The sequence below is a fragment of the Cydia amplana genome, chromosome 15 (genome assembly GCF_948474715.1).
Source record: "Cydia amplana chromosome 15, ilCydAmpl1.1, whole genome shotgun sequence".
Taxonomy (NCBI): Eukaryota; Metazoa; Arthropoda; class Insecta; order Lepidoptera; family Tortricidae; genus Cydia; species Cydia amplana.
Window position 1 is genome coordinate 1,477,351 of NC_086083.1, and position 25,004 is coordinate 1,502,354.

General features: G+C 40.3%; 1 protein-coding gene and 2 non-coding genes across 5 annotated transcripts in view; 1 reads left to right on the plus strand and 2 right to left on the minus strand.

Moving 5' to 3' along the window:
- LOC134654439 (cytokine-like nuclear factor N-PAC) overlaps window positions 1–15,600 on the plus strand; it is a 75,550-nt gene extending 59,950 nt beyond the window's left edge. For 2 of the 3 annotated variants that reach the window (XM_063509884.1, XM_063509882.1), the window contains exons 8-12: window positions 5,298–5,408; window positions 9,411–9,554; window positions 11,169–11,295; window positions 14,516–14,695; window positions 15,399–15,600. In XM_063509884.1, coding sequence (XP_063365954.1) covers window positions 5,298–5,408; window positions 9,411–9,554; window positions 11,169–11,295; window positions 14,516–14,695; window positions 15,399–15,598 — 762 coding nt within the window. In that variant the 3' untranslated portion in view covers window positions 15,599–15,600. The remainder of the gene's footprint in view (window positions 1–5,297; window positions 5,409–9,410; window positions 9,555–11,168; window positions 11,296–14,515; window positions 14,696–15,398) is intronic. The other variant, XM_063509883.1, reaches the window with a different exon arrangement.
- A 6,708-nt stretch (window positions 15,601–22,308) lies between these two features.
- Window positions 22,309–22,424, minus strand: LOC134654911 (U5 spliceosomal RNA). Its single transcript, XR_010097391.1, has one exon. It is a non-coding gene; the product is annotated as a U5 spliceosomal RNA (small nuclear RNA).
- A 2,132-nt stretch (window positions 22,425–24,556) lies between these two features.
- Window positions 24,557–24,672, minus strand: LOC134654912 (U5 spliceosomal RNA). The gene has a single exon (XR_010097392.1). It is a non-coding gene; the product is annotated as a U5 spliceosomal RNA (small nuclear RNA).
- Between the last annotated feature and the right edge of the window lie 332 nt (window positions 24,673–25,004).

The following is a 25,004-nucleotide window of genomic DNA, read 5'->3' on the forward strand; positions in this document are numbered from 1 at the left end:
TTGACTGGTACCGTTGACCACCTTCCAGCTTCATCATCAGACCCTGAGTTCTATCTTGTGTCAAAGATCTCGTTGAGAGGAATCAAACGAGCCCAAACACGAAGTGGTTTAGTTGCGTGGTTGACTGGTACCGGTGACCACCTTCCAGCTCCATCATCAGACCCTGAGTCCTATCTTGTGTCAAAGATCTTGTTGAGACGAATCAAACGAGCCGAAACACGAAGTGGTTTAGTTGCATGGTTGACTGGTACCGTTGACCACCTTCCAGCTCCATTATCAGACCCTGAGTTCTATCTTGTGTCAAACATCTCGTTGAGAGGAATCAAACGAGCCCAAACACGAAGTGGTTTAGTTGCGTGGTTGACTGATACCGGTGACCACCTTCCAGCTCCATCATCAGACCCTCAGTACTATCTTGTGTCAAATATCTTGTTGAGACAAATCAAATGAGCCCAAACACGAAGTGGTTTAGTTGCATGGTTGACTGGTACTGGTGACCACCTTCCAGCTCCATCATCAGACCCTCAGTACTATCTTGTGTCAAAGATCTTGTTGAGACGAATCAAACGAGCCCAAACACGAAGTGGTTTAGTTGCGTGGTTGACTGGTACCGGTGCCAACCTTCCAGCTCCATCATCAGACCCTCAGTACTATCTTGTGTCAAAGATCTTGTTGAGACGAATCAAATGAGCCGAAACACGAAGTGGTTTAGTGGCATGGTTGACTGGTACCGTTGACCACCTTCCAGCTTCATCATCAGACCCTCAGTACTATCTTGTGTCAAAGATCTTGTTAAGACGAATCAAACGAGCCCAAACACGAAGTGGTTTAGGTGCATGGTTGACTGGTACCGTTGACCACGTTCCAGCTTCATCGTCAGACCCTGAGTCCTATCTTGTGTCAAAGATCTTGTTGAGACGAATCAAACGAGCCGAAACACGAAGTGGTTTAGTTGCATGGTTGACTGGTACCGTTGACCACCTTCCAGCTCCATTATCAGACCCTGAGTTCTATCTTGTGTCAAACATCTCGTTGAGAGGAATCAAACGAGCCCAAACACGAAGTGGTTTAGTTGCATGGTTGACTGGTACCGTTGACCACCTTCCAGCTTCATCATCAGACCCTGAGTTCTATCTTGTGTCAAAGATCTCGTTAAGAGGAATCAAACGAGCCCAAACACGAAGTAGTTTAGTTGCGTGGTTGACTGGTACCGGTGACCACCTTCCAGCTCCATCATCAGACCCTGAGTCCTATCTTGTGTCAAAGATCTTGTTGAGACGAATCAAACGAGCCTAAACACGAAGTGGTTTAGTTGCGTGGTTGACTGGTACCGGTGACCACCTTCCAGCTCCATGATCAGACCCTGAGTCCTATCTTGTGTCAAAGATCTTGTTGAGACGAATCAAACGAGCCGAAACACGAAGTGGTTTAGTTGCATGGTTGATTGGTACCGGTGACCACCTCCCAGCTCCATCATCAGACAGATATATAGGTATATATTCTGATTCTGACATGTCATCAAAAGCATTTGTATTCAGCCATTTTTTTATTTAGTACCTATAAAATATCAGATCATTTCAAATATCTTTAATGCTGTCCGGTAGTTACATACTGTACTATAAAACCAAATACACAGTACTAGGATCAAAGTTTCTCAGTCGCCGTTTACACGCACTGTCACGCACACAGTATAGCATTTTACACGGCGCCTGCCGCACACAATGATAAAAAACCTCGTCGTCGCCGTTGAAAACGTGCGGAGCCGACCGACACACGTCCTACCTCTACAAGCTCTGCCGCGGCACTGAGCTCACGACCGCGCGTCATCGGTAATATTAGAGTCGTTTTCAAAAAATTGCCAAAAAATTATAGTAGAATTTTATAAACACTAATGTATACCATCAGTATAAGCAAACGCTGCAGATTGCTTGAGTATGAAAATGACTTCGATATTAAGTAGAATTTCGTAGGAATTGACACTTGTTTCGGAGAGAAAATTGAGTTTGTTTTTCTTCGATTTTCTCTTTCTCAAAGGTATTTAGGAAAAATGTCAAAAGTAATTCCTAATGTACAGGGTATTAGTAATACAAAATAGCCAGCTTTACCAGAGTAAACTTCTCAACATTTCCAAATACGAGCTCACAATTTAGTGCTTCACGTGGTTTTTCGGAAACAACCATCAGAAAAAAAATCATTACTAATTTAATAAGCCCTTTTTCCAATATTTAAAAAGTAATTCCTAAAGATAAGAAGACGCTTTTACCGTAACAAGTACTCATTGTTTCTAATAATGACCCTAAAGTACTGAATGTCATCGAGGAATATCATCAATTTTGCATTATTTTGACTTTTCTTGTTGGAGCGCTCTTAACAAATGACGGTCTAAGCCAGCAAATTCATCGAGTTGTATTACCCCCGACGCAAAAAGAGGGGTGTTATATGTTTGACGCCAATGTCTGTGTGTGACATCGTAGCTCTCCAACGGATGAGCCGATTTCGGTGCGGTTTTTTACGTATTAAGCGAGTTTCCTTGCGGTGGTTCTTAGCTATGTTAAGTATGTTATATAGAAATCTATCCAGCAGTTTGAAGAGTATCAGCTCTTTTCCAAAATGATTTAAGGCATTTATGGCACAAGTTGGGTTTTTAAATTTAATAGTTATGCCATTCGGATTTATATGACACGTACAGACGTGTAGACGTGTAGGTACTTCAGACGGAGTTCTAACCATTAGGAAAATAAGAAATAACAGGTTCCTCCAAATTTGGAAGGCAAGCTAACACTAACATTTGAAGGCAAAACACTTGTATTCCATTGAGCGCTCCGCGGCATCTGTGCAAACATTATTGACCTTCGTTGACACCAGACGCAAACTCTTGTAAACGCCATTTTGTTGATCGTCAACTTGTTAACGAGCGGCCTGATAGAACGTGATGTAAATATTTTGAAATACTTACGTAATCGTTTTTCAGGGAAATCGATATGTTAGTGCTTGTCGAACGCTAAAATTACGGATATATAATCAGAGCCATCAGAGGCTTGGGACTTGCTGGTTGGGAAAAGTAGTTGTTACTACTCCAGTCTTGGGTCGTGATTCTTGGGTCTTGGGTGTGTACGTGGTTGTTATGCTGGTACCACAATCCACATTATGGTAGTTGTCATAGTGTACAGTCTTATCACTGTACATGCGTTTCGGAATCTAATTAGTTGCGCGTACATGTCGTACATGATAGACGTGATTATAATCCGTATTAGAGTCGCACGTTCTTCACGTCTTGTCGAACAGCAACTCTAACGGCGGAAACAAGATAATTAACGATATAAAACTACTATAGGGGCAGGAGAAGGGATAGACGCATCATAGACTCCTGAGGACGAGGGTCAAGATAATCATTAACGGTGTACTTTACTTGTAATATATTCACATTCTTAACGCAACTGCTGTTTACCGTGCTGCTCACCACCAGATCACCTACAGCTAATAATGTACCGGCTAACTGGCTGCTACACAGTCTCTACCCGCAGACGTCGTTACTGTCGTTAGGCGGACGTCGCGTCGTCTGGGAGTGCACACTACTATACAGTTATTTTACTTATGTTTCATTCTTTTGGCTTGTTGCTTTGCTTGTTACCTGCCGCGATTCTTCTCACTTGATGGTCTCATGACTCATGACTCTTGTGGGAAGATAGGAGCTGGAAGTCTCCAGCAACTTTCCTCTTTGTACGTTTTTTGTGTGTAGGTATTCTGTTTTGGTTTGTGTTCGACCGACGACCGATCTTGCCTAGTGGGTAGTGAACCTGCCTGTGAAGCCGATGGTCCTGGGTTCGGATCCCGGTAAGGGCATTTATTTGTGTGATGAGCACAGATACATATTTGTTCCTGAGTCATGGGTGTTTTCTATGTATATCGTCGCCTAGCACCCATAGTACAAGCTTTGCTTAGTTTGGGGCTAGGTTAATCTGTGTAAGATGTCCCCTGATATTTATTTATGTATTTATATTTCTATTCTTTATTCTTTGTGGAGTACTTATGTAGTAGCTATGTGGTCGTTTTTTTACGGGCTGTCCAGCGCGTTGATGAGTCGCCGCCTATTTCCTCCTGACCCTGCGTCATCGTCATCGATATCATAGCCATTGACGTGATAACGACATGATAGCCTGACAGTGCTCGATATAAATTGATGCTTTATTCTGTAATTTTCACGACGATAACCTTTAAACCCTCATATCCGTAATAAACTACATACATTGTGGGAAATGTAGCCGAAGAACTAATTGCACAGACATTTTGGGTACTTATCTAAGCGGCTAAAATCGTTATCAAAACATAACTAGTACAATAACAATATCTATCTATACGCCACTAATATTAGTGAATAACGCTGGCAGGTCATCAAAATGCAAATAACTCCATTATTCCTGTCTGGGAACATATTATATTCCTCTGTCTCGTGCACGCTCTATTTCCGTATTATCGGACAACGATAACAGTGACCATTGATACATAATATGTCGTAATCATTCATAGCCCTCGCGAATTCAGAGTCGAGTAGGTACCGCATGCAAACCGTTACCACGCTTTCCAACAAACCTTGTATCCTATCGCATTGTATTAAACTCCAGAGCCAAAAGATACTAAGAACGTATAAATAGTACAAGTTTAAGACCTTTTGGAATTGAGAGTGTACACGTTTGATGACTCGTTGGGTTTAGTGTTTCGCACGAAGCGGGCATTGGCAAGATGGCGACGTTCGCGTGGCGGCCGCCCGGTCGTTGACGTGAGCCGGCTCGCCTATCGATTCGCGCCGCGGGGCAACGCGCGCCGCCATCTAGTGGGGGATTGTGGAAACTGAGATCGCTGGGGTGTTCACAGATGGCGTGCTTATCAAATAAACTATAATATAACACTTTTTAATAAGGAAAAAACAACAAGAGATTTTTTCTATAAAAGTTGTTTCAATTCATATTTCAGAAACGCATAGGTACTAATATATAATTATTTACGCTCAACCCAGAGAACCTAACTTTAATTTGCCACTAATGGCATATAAACTGTCTTGCTGAACATGCTATACGGTGTTATTACCACCACCACCACCTACCTGTCACCATGAGGTCGGTGTGACACGCCCCTAGGTCTAGTTAATGTTAAGTTTTAATTAGTATTTAACTATTCATTGTAGATTTTAGTTTAATAGTATAATTTTATTGTAACATATGGAAACTACTTCTGGAAATAAATAATTTCTATTTTTTTTTTTTCATTTCATTTCATTTCATTTATTATTGTTGTTACAGTGCAAGGACTTCGAGAAAGTCGGCGCGACGGTGGCGGTGACGCCATGCGACGTGGTCGAGGAGGCCGACATCACCTTCTCGTGTGTGGCGGACCCACAGGCTGCTAAGGAGGTACCTACATCTTCGCAGATCACACTCATGCGGTGTGTGTGTGCGGGACAGCGGTGTGCACGAATATAGCGGCGTCCCGCACACACGACACGCCGCAACTTTGTTTTGTTCAAGTCGGTGCAAAGTTAGCTAAGACGGATTTTATCCGCATTCATTGTGATAACCGTCGCCGACCCACGCGGCAACAATAAAGACGGGAAAATCAAATTGGCAATTTGATTAAAAATTTAATTGGCAGTTTGATTGTCAATCTCATCTAGCATCCAAATGTACAATTTTTAATAGTAGGTTCGGCGAGCCAATGTTCTTTTGTTTCATTACTGCGTCCACATCACACAATTAAATTTTCGATGTAATAAGATTGTGCGAAAAATTGTGGGCTAGCCCTTAACCGTCACAGTTCAAGTTCCGAAGTCCTAGTGACCTATATACCGGCGTAAGGTCGCTCGACCTTTACCTTCGCATCAGCTAATGGTTCGTTTACATAAAGCATTTGCTTATTGTTACGGCGTATAACTATTGTGTGCACGTTGACATTATTAAGGCGCCCCATTGAGTTGGAGTGGAATGGAACTAAATTAGATTCCACCTAATCCAACCAATCTAACTTTGACGAATGTAAATCGAAAAGGGCTTGGAATTTATGACCACCTACACACTTTTTGCGATTGATTAATCATATCTACAGTAAATTTGTACACTTTTCAGAATTTGGGATGACTCGCCTTAATTAATACAATTCTATTTATTCATGACGAGCGGGAGTAACCTATGCTCTTTTATAAATACACTCTTATTTATACATAGTTAAAGATCCTTGTAAAAATAAGTAGGTAGTAGTAGTAGTAAAACACTTTATTGTACAAAAATCAGAACAAAACAGGAAAAATAATATTCGTCATTAGTACAAAGGCGAACTTATCCATTTAAGGGATCTTCCTACACCTACCTAACCTTTGAGCAATTGAGGGAGAATTGGAGAAGGTTCCAATCCGTACTGTATATGCATAAGTATGAATGGCGTGAAAATAACAATCTGAAACATCTTAAATACAGTCACCTACAATAATATGTTACACACCGAAGGCCGCAAAAGTACCTGACACGATCTTATTTGTAGAGCCATAAGAGCGTGTCACATATTTTTGCGGCCGTCGAAGAGTAACACATTATTGCAGGTGACTGTACCACAGACAACAATTATTGTGTAAGTACTTTGACGTCAATTCAAACCGACACTGTAACTGAGGAGTGTATTTTCAAAAGGGCTTATTTTTCTATGAATACCATACAAAAATAAGCCCTTTTGACAATACACTCCTCAACTATTATATGTACTCGTATTTGTTAAAGCGCACACGATTACTATAAATACCTTTAAGTATACACAGGTTGTCAACGCAATATGATTGGCTTAGCTGCGGCGGTAGCACGGTCGCATTTTTATCGCTTGTCACCATGCTTGTCACGTTCTAACAAGTATTTAAGTGCGAAAGTGACGGGCATAACCAAGCGATGAAAATGGAACCATGCTGCGCCCGCAGTTGTAAAAGTATAATATACATGACAACATGGGGCTCACTCTTAATTGTAGTATAATTGTTGTGTTGCGAGCCAGAACACAACTGCCTGAACTTGTTTATAATTTTATAGTCATATCTAACGATATTTTAATGCGTCCATTTTCCAATAGGGTTTGATTTCTATTGATCAATTAGATTGTTTGATAGCGGTTACGGATTTTTTTACTGAAATCACAAAAAAAAATCATAACTTGATTTTAAAACTATATCTAAGTATATTTATATTTGATTTTAAAATCAACAAAGACTTATTAGAAGGTCGTTTTGATAGTTGAAAATGCCCACCGTTTTGTGCTAAAAGAATTTGCAAACTTTAATCACTCGATTTATCGTGCAGTGCGAAACCGTACAGCGCTAGAGCTACCTACATTACCTGTCAAATTCTCACGAATTTGTTATTAACTATATACATATAATACAAAAAAAAAATTTTTTTTTCTAAGAATAAAACGTTCTTCTTCAACCTAGCGTTTCCCCGGCCTAGCGCCAGGGTCCGCTTTCCTGCTCAGCCACTTTGCCCGGTCTTCGGCATCCTTAGGTGTGAGATTGTTCTCTTGCATGTCCGCTGTCACTACGTCCAGCCAGCGCTTCTTAGGCCTTCTTAGGCCGCGTGATCTAGGGCCTAATATAAAACGTTTAATTATCAAAAATCTAAAATTATAAAAAAACAGAAATGAGCAACAACAAGAATACAAAGAATCTTTGTTCATACTAACTTTATCGTACCACGTTTTATGAAGTAGCTGATTGGTATATTTTCGTGGATATAGAAATAGTTTCGCCCCCAGGGAGTGCCTAAAGCCCAAGGCTGGGCCGGCAGGGTGCCTTGCCCTATTCTATAAAGCTAATGGCACTGCTTTATCCATCAGAAAAACGTTAGCGTTTATCGTACCCGAATAACCTTTCCGCCTATTTCCGGAATGGTGAACCAAATAACTATTTTACACAACTTGGACACTGTTTTTGTATTTCAGACACTAAAATTGTCATTTCGATTGTACTAATTTGTCCAACTGATCTATACCAGGCGAGGCTCACTCCGTGATTTCGTCGCGTCGCTACAAATACATGCGGCCCGCACCAAGTTTGGTGTCTAGCCATAGTAGTTGCCGCGCACCGCTATGGAACGGACGCCTACTCGCGCTTGCGCCACCTAGCGGTCATATCTGTCGTAATAGATGGGTTTTGTTAGAGAGTGAATCTTCTGTACCTAGTACTATTATTTATTCTGTGTCTATATACCTAACTGCAGTACAAAATTGAAAAAAATACAGTATAATTAAGCAGTATATTTACCGATAGAACTGTCTTAGTAATAGAAGTAACACACTATTGCAGAAAACAAGTAAGTACATAGCACAGATAATACTGTTCATAAAGTGTGTCCCCGCTAACCTTTAAGCAGATTAGGTACTGTGTTTAGTACTTATTTGAGGTATAAAAACACAGTTTAGTATGCTTATCTTCCTTTAGTAAAAAGTATATTATATCACACCCATAAATTGTTACCTGTGTTGTTATAAAGAAATCATAAAACAGTCAATTTGCATATAATGTTAATACGGCAGAGTGCATATTTTATGCCGTCTGTGATAAAGGCTAAGTTAATCTAGGTTAAGTGCTCTGTCTAGCTACACTTGCCCATTTAACCTGATGCGTAGCGTAGGTCTCAAGTGAGTTAGTAAAGTACCTGTGCTCTCATCGTTAAAGTCAGGCAGGAAATAGGGTACTTTCCTGCTAGTCAAATCAGTTACTTTTTTCGAACTGTAAAAACGATTAGTGATGGAATTTATATGAAAACAGCATAACTGACATCACAGTCAAATTGTGTTAATAATAAATGCTGTGTGAAATTATTTATTTGAAATACATGCAATATCCCTATTGACTATGAGGAAGCCTCTCCAAAGGTTTTAGAACATACCGTTGTGTCTCGTGTTTTTCTTAGTTTCTTACTTACCTTTGGACGATTAGAGCGCCGAAAGTCATCGCGAAGTGCCGCTACCTATGCCTATGGGCACTACCGCTCAGAACGCTTCTAAGTGTAAGGCCTGAGTGGACGCTCGAGTTGGGCGTGCAGCGGGGCGGGGCGTGAATGCAAACGTATAGGAGCGGCCTTAGTGCACGCTGCTCAAATCACATGTGAGCCCGACGCCACGCTGCACGCCCTGCCGAGCGAGCGTCCACTCAGGCCTTACACTTATGGCGTTATTCATAAGCGCGCTACAAACCTCAATTAGCTATTAATAGTTTGTCTTAATCTGTTATGTTGACTTAATGAGTATTTGTAAGAAAGGGATAAACTATAAATTAACTGATTGAATCTGGTCTTGTGTTCGCCGACAAACGCCCTCAATCACTTTCATACACTCTCCAGTTCCATTTATTTTTTTCTCTAATAGCATTTTGTTAATTTCAGATGGTGTTCGGCAACTGCGGTGTGCTGCACTGCCAGTCCTTGGAAGGCAAGGGTTACGTAGAGATGACCAGCATCGACGCGGACACCAGCTCCGACATCGTGGAAGCTGTGGGAGGCAAGGGCGGCCGTTATCTGGAGGCACAGGTACTGATACTAGCTGTTACTGATACTAGTTACCACGGAGGGTCACGTGGAGATGACCAGCATCGACGCGGACACCAGCTCCGACATCGTGGAAGCTGTGGGAGGCAAGGGCGGCCGTTATCTGGAGGCACAGGTACTGATACTAGCTGTTACTGATACTAGTTACCACGGACGGTTACGTGGAGATGACCAGCATCGACGCGGACACCAGCTCCGACATCGTCGAAACTGTGGGAGGCAAGGGCGGCCGTTATCTGGAGGCACAGGTACTGATACTAGCTGTTACTGATACTAGTTACCACGGAGGGTTATATTATTATCAAGTATTATTCTGCTGTAGACCAAAGATGGATGGTTTTTTGGACCAGGCCAAAGAGAAAATCGATGTAGTGACGTATCAGGAGCTTAAAACAGTGACGGAGAGAAGAACGGAATGGCGGTTACTCCACCGACAAGAGCCAGGCTCTTAAGAATGATGATGATGATGAGACCAAAGATGGACAACAAAATATCGTTATCTGCCTCTATTGCTTTTGCATATTCGCACGACAAAGAGGCAGATAACAAAATGTTTGATCGACATTCTCGATAGGCACTCAAGACGTATCTTATACCGATTTCTAACCCCAAAACAAAACACGTTAATGTGATTTTTGGCTCGTGATTTTTATTGTCTGTTAGTAAAAAATAAATGATATTAATATACTTAACAAACTCTCACTCGGTACTTATAAGTTCTAGTTACTTTATTTTAATTTATTGCTTTTTCTGCTACAACTATGTTATGTACCTATTAGAGATGCACCGGATATCCGGTTACTATCCGGTATCCGGCCTATCCGGCCGTTATTTTAGTATCCGGCCGGATACCGGATAGTGACCTATTATCCGGCCGGATACCGGATAGTAAAATTAACACATTTTGGGGTAAAAAATGGAATCTAAAAAACAGTCACGGTCATAATGCTAACGACACAGTAGATAGAAATGAATACGTAACCAATGTCACACAATACACTTATTTGTTTACACAAAAATACGCGCGTGCACTTGTAACTATAAACGAACTTACTACGTAATGACATGATAAAACTCGTTACGATCCTATAAATGTGTCCGCGCGAACGTTCACTACGAATTCTACGAAACAGGTCGAAAACAGCACAACGCGCACTTGCAAAACTCAAAATCTAGGTATAGTTCCGCCGGCCGAATATCCGGCGGCCGGATACCGGATATTCGGCCAGGGTTCAGGCCGGATATCCGGTATCCGGTATCCGGCCAAACATCTATCCGTTGCATCTCTAGTACCTATTTATGTAGACGCTCACAAATCGCCATAACTTCTACTCGTTTACATTGTACTTACTCATTACGTGAAATGTAACATTTCTTTACATTAAATAAAATGTAAACGCGGTAACGCTGCCAGCGTAATGGGGACATTTGAGCCAGGTACGATTCGTGACGGTTATATTGTTTAACTTAGATTTTAGAATGACGAAGCCTGTTGTGTTTGGGACGAAGCATGTTGCTGATTTGCATTTGTGGCCACCGGACGAAGCCTGCGTTGTGAATAAAATGTTTTTAACCCTCAAACTCTTGTAATTCCAGATCCAAGGCTCAAAGACTCAAGCGGAGGAAGGCACCCTGATCGTGCTGGCGGCGGGCGACCGCCCGCTGTTTGACGACTGCCAGTCCTGCTTCAAGGCCATGAGCAAGAACTCCTTCTACCTCGGTAGTGGTCCACGTCTCCGATGCGCGCTCAGGCGCTTGCCCGCTCACCGGCTTGATGCCGCACTGTGCTTTACAATCACCGCTTACCTTTTGAATACTTTAGTTGCGATCAGGGATGTTGCGAACATCCGCATCCGCAACCGCGGAACTTCCGCATTATTTTCAACATCCGCATCTGCATCCGCATCCGCATAAAATCGATGCGGAGCTTATGCGGATGCGGATGTCGAACAAGTCGGTACAGGAACGTCTTAGCGGCGGCGTAAGTGCTAGGTAATTTCGTCATTACCTATAACGAAATCGTCTAGATCCAGAAAAGTCGGCCAAGTTACTGTTTATTAAATATAACGCACCTATATTCTTGCTCAAATACTAAACGTTTCGTTTTTTTTAAATAAAAAAATACTAAAAATGTAATATTTGACGTTTTCTAAGTACCTAATTTTGACATCCGCATCCGCATCCGCGGATGTGAGCCTTTAAATATCCGCATCCGCATCCGCATCCGCGGATGTCAAAAAATCTGCATCCGCAACATCAGGGATGTTGCGATTGCCAAAGATTTAATTCATTTCAAGCGTGCGACATGCAATCCGGAGGTCGCGCGTTCGAAATTCGGCTCGTACCAATGAGTTTTTCGGATCTTAGTACAAAACAGGGATGTTGCGGATGCCGATTTTTTGACATCCGCGGATGCGGATGCGGATTTTTAAAGGCTCACATCCGCGGATGCGGATGCGGATGTCAAGATAGGTACATAAAAAACGTCAAATATTAGATTTTAGTAATTTTTATTATTTAAAAAAACCTACCAAGTGCGAGTCGAACTCGCGTTCCAAGGGTTCCGTACGTTAAGTCCCACTCACGATTGACTGCTAATTTCTAATAGGTTTTTTTGGCTAATGACTAAATTACCTAGCAGTCTAGCACTTACGCCGATGCTAAGACGTTCCTGTACCGAACTGTTCCACATCCGCATTAAATCCGCATCGATTTTATGCGGATGCGGATGCGGATGTTGAAAATAATGCGGAAGTTCCGCGGTTGCGGATGCGGATATTCGCAACATCCCTGGTACAAAATATCATTTGATATTTACCAGCGGCTTTTCGGTGAAGGAAAACGTGAATGAGGCCTAGTTTACCCTCTGGGTTGAAAGGTCAGATGGCAGTCGCAAAATTTAGTGTCTACGCCAATTCTTGGGATTAGTTGCCAAGCGGACCCCAGGCTGCCATGAGCCGTGGCAAAATGCCGGGACGAAGCGAGGAAGATGAAAATGATGAGTCTATTATCGACTAATACTTAGCAAGAGAGGCTCTTTAGGGGCGCGTAGCAACATCCGCCACAAGAAATACTTTTGAACATTTTAACCCTTAAATGCATAGTGATGCATTTATACACACAACATAAACATCAAATGTTATGCATTATTAAACAAATTCTATTTGTTCTTGTATATTATTTCAATAGTAAAACTAATAAATTTTCCGAATTATTACATAAATTTACGCAGTACTTTAATTTATAAAAGTTACATTTGTTTATAGACGAAATGTCGGAAAACTTGGAAAAACCTGGAAGTTGATGATTTTTAGTATGTGATTTTGGGCACATTTTTCGGGGTTTGTAATTATTTTATATTTACAAATTTTATCATAGGAACATCACAAATAGTGTACCTTTCTGTTGGCAGTTAAGATTTTTCCTATACCCCTTACTAATAGCTATATATTTCCAAAAATATGATTTAGACTATGCAACTTTTAACACTGATTTCCCAGTGAAAATCGATGATATTTTTTTTACTATTTTTCCTAGAAACGGCAAACAATTATGTGATATATATATTAATTTCGGGCAAAACGAAAAAATCATGTATTTAAGGGTTAAAATATTTCTTGACCTGAGGATGTATGCATATAATCATACGAAGGTAATACATATACATGCTGCATATTAAATGCTGTTAAACATGTTATAGTATTAATAAGTTTTCCGGAAATTACGCTTTATTGAATTTAGTCGACAGTGCGGTATCAAATAGATTTTTCTAGTCATTTTCATTTACATTTTCATTTCATAGTTGTAGAATAAAATTTCGTTTTCTTTTTCACTGTTAGCGGGCAATGCCGAGAGCCTATTCTAAGTTTATTTTAAGTGTGCATGTTAATTTATATATTGTTTGATGTTTCGGTTAAGTGTAAACGTATGGGATAATATTCAACAGTTTCATAATTCTCCAATGACATCCTGAGTATAGTTATAACAACAGTAATGTTGACATGTTGCCCCATATTATGTTACACTTATACATATGTAAAACATGATACGCTCAAGACAAATAAAATAAATAAGGGGCGTATAATGGTCCCATTTATCCACATGATAATATAGCTGGTCAAGCAGATCTTGTCAGTAGAAAAAGATGGCAAATTTGAAAAAATTAGGCGCGAAGGGATATCGTCCCATAGAAAATTTTAATTTCGCGCCTTTTTTTTCTGACAAGATTTGCTTGACCAGCTATACATAAAATGTCTCCTTTTATCACCTTTGCCAAAACAGACTATCATGCTGTCAAGTTGATAACAATTTTTGGCGTTATTCATAAACGGCTGCTAACTTAATCAGTTGATCATCGTCGTTTGTCCCTATCTGTCGTTATGTCATAGAGAGGGACAAACGATGATCAGCTGATTAACTTAGCAGACGTTTATAAATAACGCCGTTTATTTTTACAGTGTTAACTCTACAAAATACCCGTTTTTAAAGTAAATAATCAATTCATATTTTATAGAATTTTAGTTTCATTTCATTTATTACGAATATTTGCTTGTCTTCCGATCTTCTCTCATCATCTTACTGTCTAGGCATAGAGAGAAAAATACATAGATTGCTCACTCCATACATCAGTTTTGGTACCAAAAAGACTATTATTTTCATAGTCGACATCTAGCATCGAGTAGCGGAATTATCAGTACTGCTACTTGACAATAGATGTAGCACCGACCGGAAAGTCTAATTCTCAACAACATAAGACTTTCCGGTCGGTGCTACATCTATTGTCAAGTAGCAGTACTGATAGTTCCGCTACTCGATGCTAGATGCTAATAGTCTTTTTGGTACTAAAACTGATGTATGGAGTGAGCACTCTATGTATTTTTTTCTCTATGCTATGGTCTAGGTTATTATAAACGGTACCGTAAATTTCTACTCCTCCATTCCAGGTGATATCGGCAACGCTGCGAAAATGAACTCCGTGCTACAAGTGGTGGGCGGAGTGTCGCTGGCAGCGCTAGCGGAAGGCCTGGCCTTAGCTGACCGGGCTGGCCTCAACCAGGCCGATCTACTCGACGTACTCGCTCTGACTCCGCTGGCTAGTCCACATCTCATCCTCAAGGGCAGAGGTAGATATAGTAGACTATGCGCATTAGGAGAAGGTTTGGCTTTAGCTGACCGGGCTGGCCTCAACCAGGCCGATCTACTCGACGTACTCGCTCTGACTCCGCTGGCTAGTCCACATCTCATCCTTAAGGGTAGAGGTAGATAAAGTACTATTAGTATTAGCGGAAGGTTTGGTCTTAGCTGATCGAGCTGGGCTGAAAAAGCTGATCTGACTTTAAAAGTAAGGATGTTTAACCATATCATCTGAACAATTGTATCTATGAGAAAAATCGAATAATCTACAATAAATTAGTTATTCTTTTCTTGTTATTTTGCCGTCGTTCGATTACATAGTAATTTTAATTTTTAGCAGAAATGATGCTATTAAGCTTAGAATAAATTTAAAAGTGGAGAAATTACTGTCTCGGGTGAGACCTGAACTCACGGCCTCTGGATCGATACTCCAGCGCTCTGCCATCTGAGCCACCAAGACCTCATCCATAGCCAGCAAATCTTTCTTTTCTTTTCGATTAGTAAGAAAAATAAATCCCACAGGATGGATCTCGGGGCAAAGGAAGACCCAAACGGAGATGGCGGGACAACCTTGATGCATTCTGTGTGGAGTGGCGGGAGTGTGCATTGGACAGAGTCAAGTGGCGGGAAAGAGGGGAGGCCTTTGCCCAGCAGTGGGACACACCAATAGGCTAATTAAAATATAATTTCCAGCAATGATCGAGTCATCGTACTCGACGCACCAGCCGCTCTCGCACATGCAGAAGGACCTGAAGCTGGCGCTGGCGCTGGGCGACGCGCTGGAGCAGTCGCTGCCCCTCTCCGCCACCACCAACGAGATCTTCAAGCACGCCAAGCGCCTCGGCTACGCCAACCACGACGTCGCCGCCGTCTACATACGCGCGCGCTTCTAGCCGCGCACGCACACACCGCTGCAACAACTAACGTACGTGTAGACTAAACAAATATGGAATTCGTAGACTTTTATCAACACCACAGCAGCACACACACAAATAAAGTGTCATTCAATAGAACTTGCTAACTATGTAGACAAACCGCCATACTAAAATTGACACTGAGGCCCACTTGCACCATTCTACTAACCCGGGGTTAATCGATTAAACCTGGAGTTTCCATGGTTACCAGTACAATTTGACAATAGGTTAACGGTCTAACCGCTTAACCCCGGGTTAGTGGAATGGTGCAAGTGGGCCTGAATGTCAAATTACTAGTGACTTTTGTTTACATAGTTAGCTAGTTCTATTGAATGACACTTTACACACACACACACACACACAAATACACAACAGCTGTAATAAACACCTGAAAAGGATGTAAAGGCCAATGATGATTACCAACACCACGGAGCTTGCGACTTAATGCAGAGTTTATTTTTGATACCCTAAGGGCCACTTGCACCAAACCGGGGTAAGCGGTTAAACCACTAACCCTGTGTCAAATTGTACTGGTAACCATGGTAACTCCAGGTTTAACCGGTTAACCTCGAGCACTGACTATCCAACCTTTAGACTGAGCTTAGGCCAATTCTTTCATGAAACCGATGCTGCCAAAAATACGGGGGTGCGGGGGGACGAGGTGAGCGAATCCCGTGCCGTGATTGGTCCGTTCAAAGACATGGACCGATCACGGCACGGGATTGACTCGAAAATGGAGTAACGCTACCGTACGTGTGGCAGACGGGGTAGCGCGACTATGCTATGTCTAGAGGTTGGATTGTCTGTGGCGGGAACTAACGTACGTTATGCCGGAACCACACTTCGCTATGCGTTATTTGTTATGCGACTACGCTGTATTCGCTCAAATATTTGTTATGTGAGCGAACAACAAACACGGCATCCAAACTTCGTGCCGGTGTGCCAAACTTGGTGCCGGTGTGCCAAACATATGTGGTGCGTTTTGACTTTGAACAGCGTAAGCGAGTGAATGAGTGAACGAAGTGTGGACAGTCGAGACGCATATTCGGCTTATTCGTGTCCTTTAAAGTGTGTCAAAAAAGCGAAAGGTGGACGGATAGGCGTATTTGCTATTCGCGCTTATGCGTTATGCGGGCAAATATAGCAAATATAGACGAATGAACCCTCCACACTTCGTCGTATGCGGCCGAATAACGCGCATAACAAATAACGCATAGCGAAGTGTGGTTCCGGCATTACGTGTAGACTAAACAAATATGGAATTCGTAGACTTTTATCAACACCACAGCAGCACACACACAAATAAAGTGTCATTCAATAGAACTTGCTAACTATGTAAACAAATCGCCATACTAAAATTGACACTGAATGTCAAATTACTAGTGACTTTTGTTTACATAGTTAGCAAGTTCTATTGAATGACACTTTACACACACACAAATACACAACAGCTGTAATAAACACCTGAAAAGGATGTAAAGGCCAATGATGATTACCAACACCACGGAGCTTGCGACTTAATGCAGAGTTTATTTTTGATACCCTAAACTGCCCTAAAGCAGCGGTCGGAAACCTATCACTTGCGGCCCGCGAACCGCCCTGGCTATTTTCTATGTAATATTGACAAACGACAATCTCTGATAAAGACATCAATATTAACAATAGTACGGCCCGCGACAACTTCGTTAACTACTATGTGGCCCTTGGCTGCTAAAAGGTTGCCGACCGCTGACCTAAAGCAGCGGTCGGAAACTTGCGGCCCGTGAACCTGTCACTCGCGGCCCGCGAGTCTTCCTGGCTATTTTGTATGTAATATTGACAAACGACAATCTCTGATAAAGACATCAATATTAACAATAGTACGGCCCGCGACAACTTCGTTAACTACTATTGTCAACGTAACGTAAGATGACGGCCGTCATGACGGTGTCGATAGTTTCGTGAACGTTTTATTAGATAGCGGTGACGCCATTTTGAATAAATGACACGAGATTTGAATAAATGATTCCGTACTACGATTATTTTCCTCTTCTGATGATATTTCATCCTCCAAGTAAATTATAGATGATCAAGCAAATCTTGTCAGTAGGAAAATGCGCGAAATTCAAATTTTCTTTGGGAAGTTATCCCTACGCGCCTACATTTTTGAAATTTGCCGCTTTGACCTTGGTGGATGACGGTGTGTTATGACGCCGTGGTACTTTCCACATGTCGCCACCGTAAAGACGGCCGTCTTTTGCGGCCGCTATATGACGGGCACCGTTTTCGGAGGAATCCAAAGCTTTATGCAGCGGCGAAATGACGTCAGTAGAAAGTCGTCTATGTAAACAAAATGGCGCGGTTCCCTAGAGGGCGGTAATTGAAGGAATCCGTGGAATCCCACCTTCACACTGAGTGTAAACTTTTCTCATTGCAATTAATTATATATTTCTTTAGTCTATGACTCGTTTAGTTAGGAGTTGTCGCAGTCTGCCGGTCGGTTAATCCGGCTTTGGACCAAAGCCCTTATTCTTACATGCCTTATTTGGTTAACAAACATATAGTCAATGAGCTGCTGAAATGACTTTAAAGTCATACAAATAATTCATCGAAAACATTCACCTGCTTCTGAATACAACACAAATCTATTCTGAATACCAAGAAAGTCTGAGAAGTGTTTTACAAAAAACGAGGCTTATATTAATAGCTTACCAGTATTGTGCAATAAAGATAATAATAATTAAATAATAGAAATAATTAAATTTCTTGAACTTTTGGGAATGGAAACGAAATTCTAATTTTTCGATAAGATTCTGTATGAGTTCAGAAGTTTGTTTACTAAATAAATCATTTAAGAATGAGTGGTCTTCAGTTGTTTAAGTCCGTCGTTCATAATGAAACGTGGACTTGTAAGTATCTCGTAGTCTAATAGGCTTCAGGGTGGCGATACGGGCAGTCGCCAAGAATATATGTAGCATAGTTGATACAGATAAATGACAAATCTTTTTTGCAACGAAATATGATCTACCCACGGTTAAAGTTAGCAAAGATTCATTGTTTTTTTAGATATATATAAAATCCAAGACATTGTACTTATAATTTGACAGTTTATCTAGATGGTACTTACTGTACGGCTCTGTAAATTTGCGGTTGACACAAATTGACATTGACAATTGAGGTGCCACAAAATATGGTGCCATACAGCGCCATCTTTTTCAGCTGTCAAACTTGGAGGCACGATTTTTCTTAGACCACATCTTATACAATAAATCTTTGCTATTAGTATGTTGACTAAATGCAACGTGTTATTGACCTATAAAATAAATGTAAATGTGTTGGCTATGTCTTAACTAGTTTTATACATAAGGAATCGTATGAACTGCTGCTCGTATCAACTAGCTCTCGCGTATGGTTTCCTCTTGTACATATGTAAAGGCTTCCGCCGAAAGTTTTAGAATCAAATATCAAAATCAATTGCGTATTACATTATTTTATCATATAGCGAATGTCGGTTTTACATGAACTATAAATATTGTTAGCTCTATACATTAACTTCTATCATTAAATTCATGTGTTTTATCTCATTGTTCAATATGTTTTGGATTTAATTGGAAAGGGCTGTGCACACCGAATGCGTGTGCCTTAACGTGCCGTGAGCGTTGTAATATACAGATCCTTATGAGAGACGGCACACCGCTTGCGTGACGTGTGCGTGCGCGGTTATGCACACGCAGTCGATGGCCGCTCTGGCCTTTAACGTTAGTATTTTTCAAAGAATTATTGATTGTAGAATTTAATACACAAATAATGAAACTTAGATATTTTTAAATGTATGTATGACCAGGCGTGGCTCACTCCGCGATTTCGTCGCGTCGCAACAAGTACATGCGGCCCACATCAATTTTGATGTCCATAGTAGTTGCCGCGCACCGCTACGGAACGGACGCCTGCTCGCGCTTGCGCCACCTAGCGGTCATATCTGTCGTAATAGACGCGTTTTGTTGGAGAGTGAACCTTCTGTACCTAGTACTGTTATTTATTCTGTGGTATGACTTACTATAAATATTTCTAAACTATTCGGAATGACTGCTCAAGAAGCCCTGACAATCCTAAAAGTGATGTACGGCCGAACAATCTTTAAAATTATGTTTCCCATGCGTGCATCCAGTTAATAATAAATAATAATAGGTTAGTCGAATGTCACATGTGTGGCCTTAGTGTGCAGGCTAGTGTGTATTTATATACAAAGTTGTCACCAATGTCACCCTAACTTTTGTGTAAGAATTGGGAATTTTCATATTAATTCTATTTACCGAGCTCTTTCCATATTTACAGAGGAAAAAAATGTCGCCAATTTTTTGATCCATTCGGTTAAATTTTCAATACAGCCTTTTATGACCGAAACAAAACGGACAAATAAAAATGTATACAATTTTGGGGACAGTTTTTTTATCGTATTAGGAGTGAAAGAGTTCGTGATTCTGAGTGGGAATAATATAAAAAATTCAAAATCTAAAATGCAAGTTGGAGGACAACTTAGAATAGAAACGCCCTAACATCAATTCAAGTACATTGTATTCTCAACTTAGTTACTTCATTTTATAAGTTTTAAATCATTTGAATGTATGAATTAGAATATTGCATTTAATATCATAAATCCTTACTATAAATTAACCTAAGCCCTAAGGGTTGTGAATTGGAATCATTCAAATAAAGTTTACAGAAATACCTCTATTTCTTTCAGTAAATTCAGTATGATTTACGTTTTACATAATTGTTCAAAATTTGTATATTGTTGATTAGAGAAAATCTGTACTATACTGTATCCCTGTATATTAAATGTGACGTATTCCAAAAAAGGTACACCACGTCGTAAGTAAATAAGGTCAACTTATGGAATTTTCGACAAATAGCTCCTTATTGACTACCGACTAGTACCTTTTGCTTGAAATCGTCACTGCTCTGACCTTTTCTATAAGAAGTAATTAAGAGATTATTTTAGCCATAGCTTTTATGACGATGAATTGAATCACACTAGTGACGTTGTGTCTTGTACACTTATTTTTAATTTCGGTTAAGTTAAGCACTCGTTTTAATGTTAATAATTATATGTCTAAAGTAAACAATATATTTGTATTTTTATTGTTTTTTACTTCAGTACCATTGTTCCATTGTCCCGTCCTTGGCAGCTTGGTATAGTCAGTTTCAGTTTATTTATTGAAGAACAATTTACGTCGTGTTTGAATATTCAATATATTCGTATATAATTAACCTTTTGGACGCCAATGACCGATATATCCGCACCGTAGGTTCAACGCCAAAGACAGATTATCGGTCACAGACCACAGAGCAACATAGACCTACGTGCATATACATAAAGTTCAATTTCAGTTTTGCCACTTTGGTGACGTGGCGTCAGCGTGACGGCTTTTGTGTTTGACACGGCGTCGAAAAGGTTAACCTAGTGAACAAAACAAAAATTCATGCAAAATATAGGTACATGATTATTCAATAAATAAATTCTATTATGACATTAAATGTTTCAACAAACAACCACAGCAAATTCATAATAAAGTAAGAAAATAAATAAATAATAAGCAATTAAATATTATATAAGTTTATGTTAGCAACAGTAAATAATAAGGGTTTCATTAAAAATCACTAATGTCATAACAACAAGTATCAACATAGTTAACAGCAGACTAAAAATAGTTAGTGTCTTTATTAACCTGTCGTATGTGGGTGGGTCAAAAAGTCGTGGGTTCAAGCCTCGGTTGTGCCGATATGGCATATACATAAAACAAAAAAATGATTTTCGAGAAATTTTGATAAGATGGCCTTAAAATGTGGTCACGTGGTTCTGAACCGCAAGTAATGAATCGCAGTGCGTTTCTAAGCCTAAGTTTAATTCCCTCCATAAGGTTGGTGTTTCACCTATCCGACTCCTTGGTCCAATGTGTATTCGCGACATTTGCGTCTCACATTTTGCTTAATGAGAGAGTGAGACGCAATGCACATTGGACAGGTGGAATAGCACCCTAACCGATAATGTAGGCACGGAAGCTGACTGCGGCATCAGCGGTCGATAATGACCTTCGGCAGATACGGTTTACGAGAAAGCGGCTAAAAATACGAGCCGCTGTGATTTACTCGCGGCCGACACGCCAGCGTGCACGTTTGTGTGGCAACACCGGCAAATTCTACCTACTTTTGAGGATCAATGCAATCAATGTTTTAGGTTTTTAAGTAAATCATAATAGGGAAGAGTTTGTACCTAATACCTAAACACGGGGGTTTAGTACCTGGGTCAAAATAATTTTCGTTGTCCCCAAAAATGTGACGAGTAGTTTTTTGTATGGGGTGAAATTGAGTAAAAAAAAAATCTCAAGAGAATTATTATCTACAGCTAGAAAGACATTACTCTTTACTAGAGTCAGACCAAAAAAAGTCTGCAGCGGATTTGATAGCTCACGCAGTGCAAGTGTTATTTTAAACGTCAAACTTCTATGAAATTGTGACTTATAAACAACACTTGCACTGCGTGGGCTATCAAATCCGCTGCAGACTTTTTTTGGTCCGACTCTAATACCTGGCACTCAACTTTTTTTATTTGTTAAAAAACAAAAATAGAAGCGTGACAAAAAGTAGTCGAAAACACCTCGCTCGCGTGATTTGTGCACAACCCCAGTGAAAGCGTCAATAGATTTATAAGCCCCGCTTGCGCAGGGCGTCAAAAATTGAGTAAGACTCATTTGAGTGTTCCCCTCCACGGAAATCTTTAGTAAAAGGCGAAAGATTTATTCGTTTTGAAGGGAAACCAGAGTAACGTTAAAAGAGATATCCGCGCGACCCCATGGTTCTGAGAGAAATCTTAACTCCGCGATGTACAAATGTGACCCGGACGGGACAGCGACATCTAGCGGGAAATGTAAATACTAAGTATGGATGTTATGTTATGTATTCAGTGTGTGATTACTGATTATACCTCGTCTAAAATAGTAGTTTATGCAACAGTGATATAATAAGGGTTCTTAAAATTCAAGGGTCGAAGTTACAAAACGAGACGTAGTCGAGTTTTGTAAAAAAAGACCCGAGAATTTTAAGAACCAATTATGAGCTGTTGCATACATTACTTTTTCTATGACAGCTGAGGCAAAAAAAAAAAAAAAAAAAAAGAGTTATTATTAAAAAAAAGAGTTATTATTAAAAAAAAGAGTTATTATTAAAAAAAAAGAGTTATTATTTAAAAAAAATTGAGTTATTATTTAAAAAAAAAAGAGTTATTATTGTAAATGAAAACATGCCTCTTTCAATCAAGATGATCGGAACTTGTATCTTTAAAAAAAATAAAGCAGTTGTATTATACTCATAAGATGACTGCTAGCAGTCATCTTATGAGCCTATAGACAAAGCATTCAAATGACATTGCTTTAGATATCACTGTCAGTCATTTAATTGACACATTTAAGTGCTGGAGTAGAAAAAGTAGTAATTATTTAAATACAATGAGATTGCGTTGTTTTAACACAAAGTTCGAGAACGAATGTATATACCATAATCACAGCCATAATATTGCATTGTCACCCAACTTATATGTACCATCACGCTCCGCGATTGTTACGCCATTTAGGGTCCCAGCTAAATTGGTAGTTCCATACTTACGCTATGGCATGTCCAATTTAGCTAGAACCCTAAATGGCGTAACAATCACGGAGCGTGACTGTATCTACGTATGTGAAGTTTTGGCTTAAACAAATAATGGCAATAAGTGGGTCTACTATCTACTTTAGCTTTCAAGATTTGGACCGACTTACATATCATCAAATAGGAATAAAAGCTTGTAAAAAGGTCCCGCTGAGCTGACGTATGCTGCGGTCGGTTTGTCAGCCGCGGGCCGCGATATAAAAATGGTAGGTACGTCACGGGGACGAGAGGTCGCTGAAAAGAGTTGCGGGCGTCGACAACCTTCGGCTGCCATTCATTTTTTTATTAAAATAACGAGCCATTGTGTTACATTGTAAATGTAAAGGTACGATTTAATGTGTAGGAGTCAGCTGTGAGAGTGAGAGAGATGAATTTTATTTAACACCAAATAAATTACCTACATTTCACATTAAAGGTCAATCATTAAGTCCTACAACTAAAAGTGTGGAGTGTCACATCTCTCTTAATAGAACTGTAAAACCGGCCAAGTGCGAGTCGGACTCGCGCACGGAGGGTTCCGCACCATCAACAAAAAATAGAGCAAAACAAGCAAAAAAACGGTCACCCATCCAAGTACTGACACTGACCCCGCCCGACGTTGCTTAACTTCGGTCAAAAATCACGTTTGTTGTATGAGAGCCCCACTTAAATCTTTATTTTATTCTGTTTTTAGTATTTGTTGTTATAGCGGCAACAGAAATACATCATCTGAAAATTTCAACTGTCTATAGCTATCACGGTTCGTGAGATACAGCCTGGTGACAGACGGACGGACGGTCGGACGGATGGACGGACGGACGGACAGCGGAGTCTTAGTAATAGGGTCCCGTTTTTACCCTTTGGGTACGGAACCCTAAAAATTATGCTTTATTTATAAATTAAATTAATAATTATTTAACTGTTAGATAAATGATGGGATCATTGTTTTTTACCGAAAATAGCACAGCCTTTGCCTTTATTGAACGTCTGTAGCATGATGCAGCCCAAACTAATTCACATCCACAGGTATAAATAAATCGGCTTATTTATTCGCTAGGTGCACGACTGGTGCTGCCCTCATTTTGGCAGACTTTCTACGTTAAATCTTATGGAGTAAAATTAGTTCAAGCGGCTGCCGCTAGTACTAATGGCGGCCATTCCATAAGATTACCTGTGTTTGTGACGATCAGCGCCACTTCCCCCTCCACCGACTTCGCACCTTTCCAATACCAGATAATTATTTTTTATTAGGCTCTCTAATTTAAAGGATTTATAAGCCCCGCTTGCGCAGGGCGTCAAAAATTGAGTAAGACTCATTTGAGTGTTCCCCTCCACGGAAATCTTTAGTAAAAGGCGAAAGATTTATTCGTTTTGAAGGGAAACCAGAGTAACGTCAAAAGAGAAATCCGCGCGACCCCATGTTTCCGAGAAAAATCTTAACACCGCGATGTACAAATGTGACGCGGACGGTAAAGCGACATCTAGCGCAAAATTCAATAACTAAACTTCATACTTTTATTGTCAAATTGTGACCCCACATCGCCACATGAACACAATAGGGATTAAATAATCTTTTAAGAAACTGCTTCATATAATATGTACCCTTCGTGTTCTGTATTTTTTATTATGTAGGTAAAATATAGGTGTTATGTAGGTTATAGGACATGGTCTTGAATCTTTTGATAGTTCGCTATATTAAGTCGTACTAATACATGACTGGAAA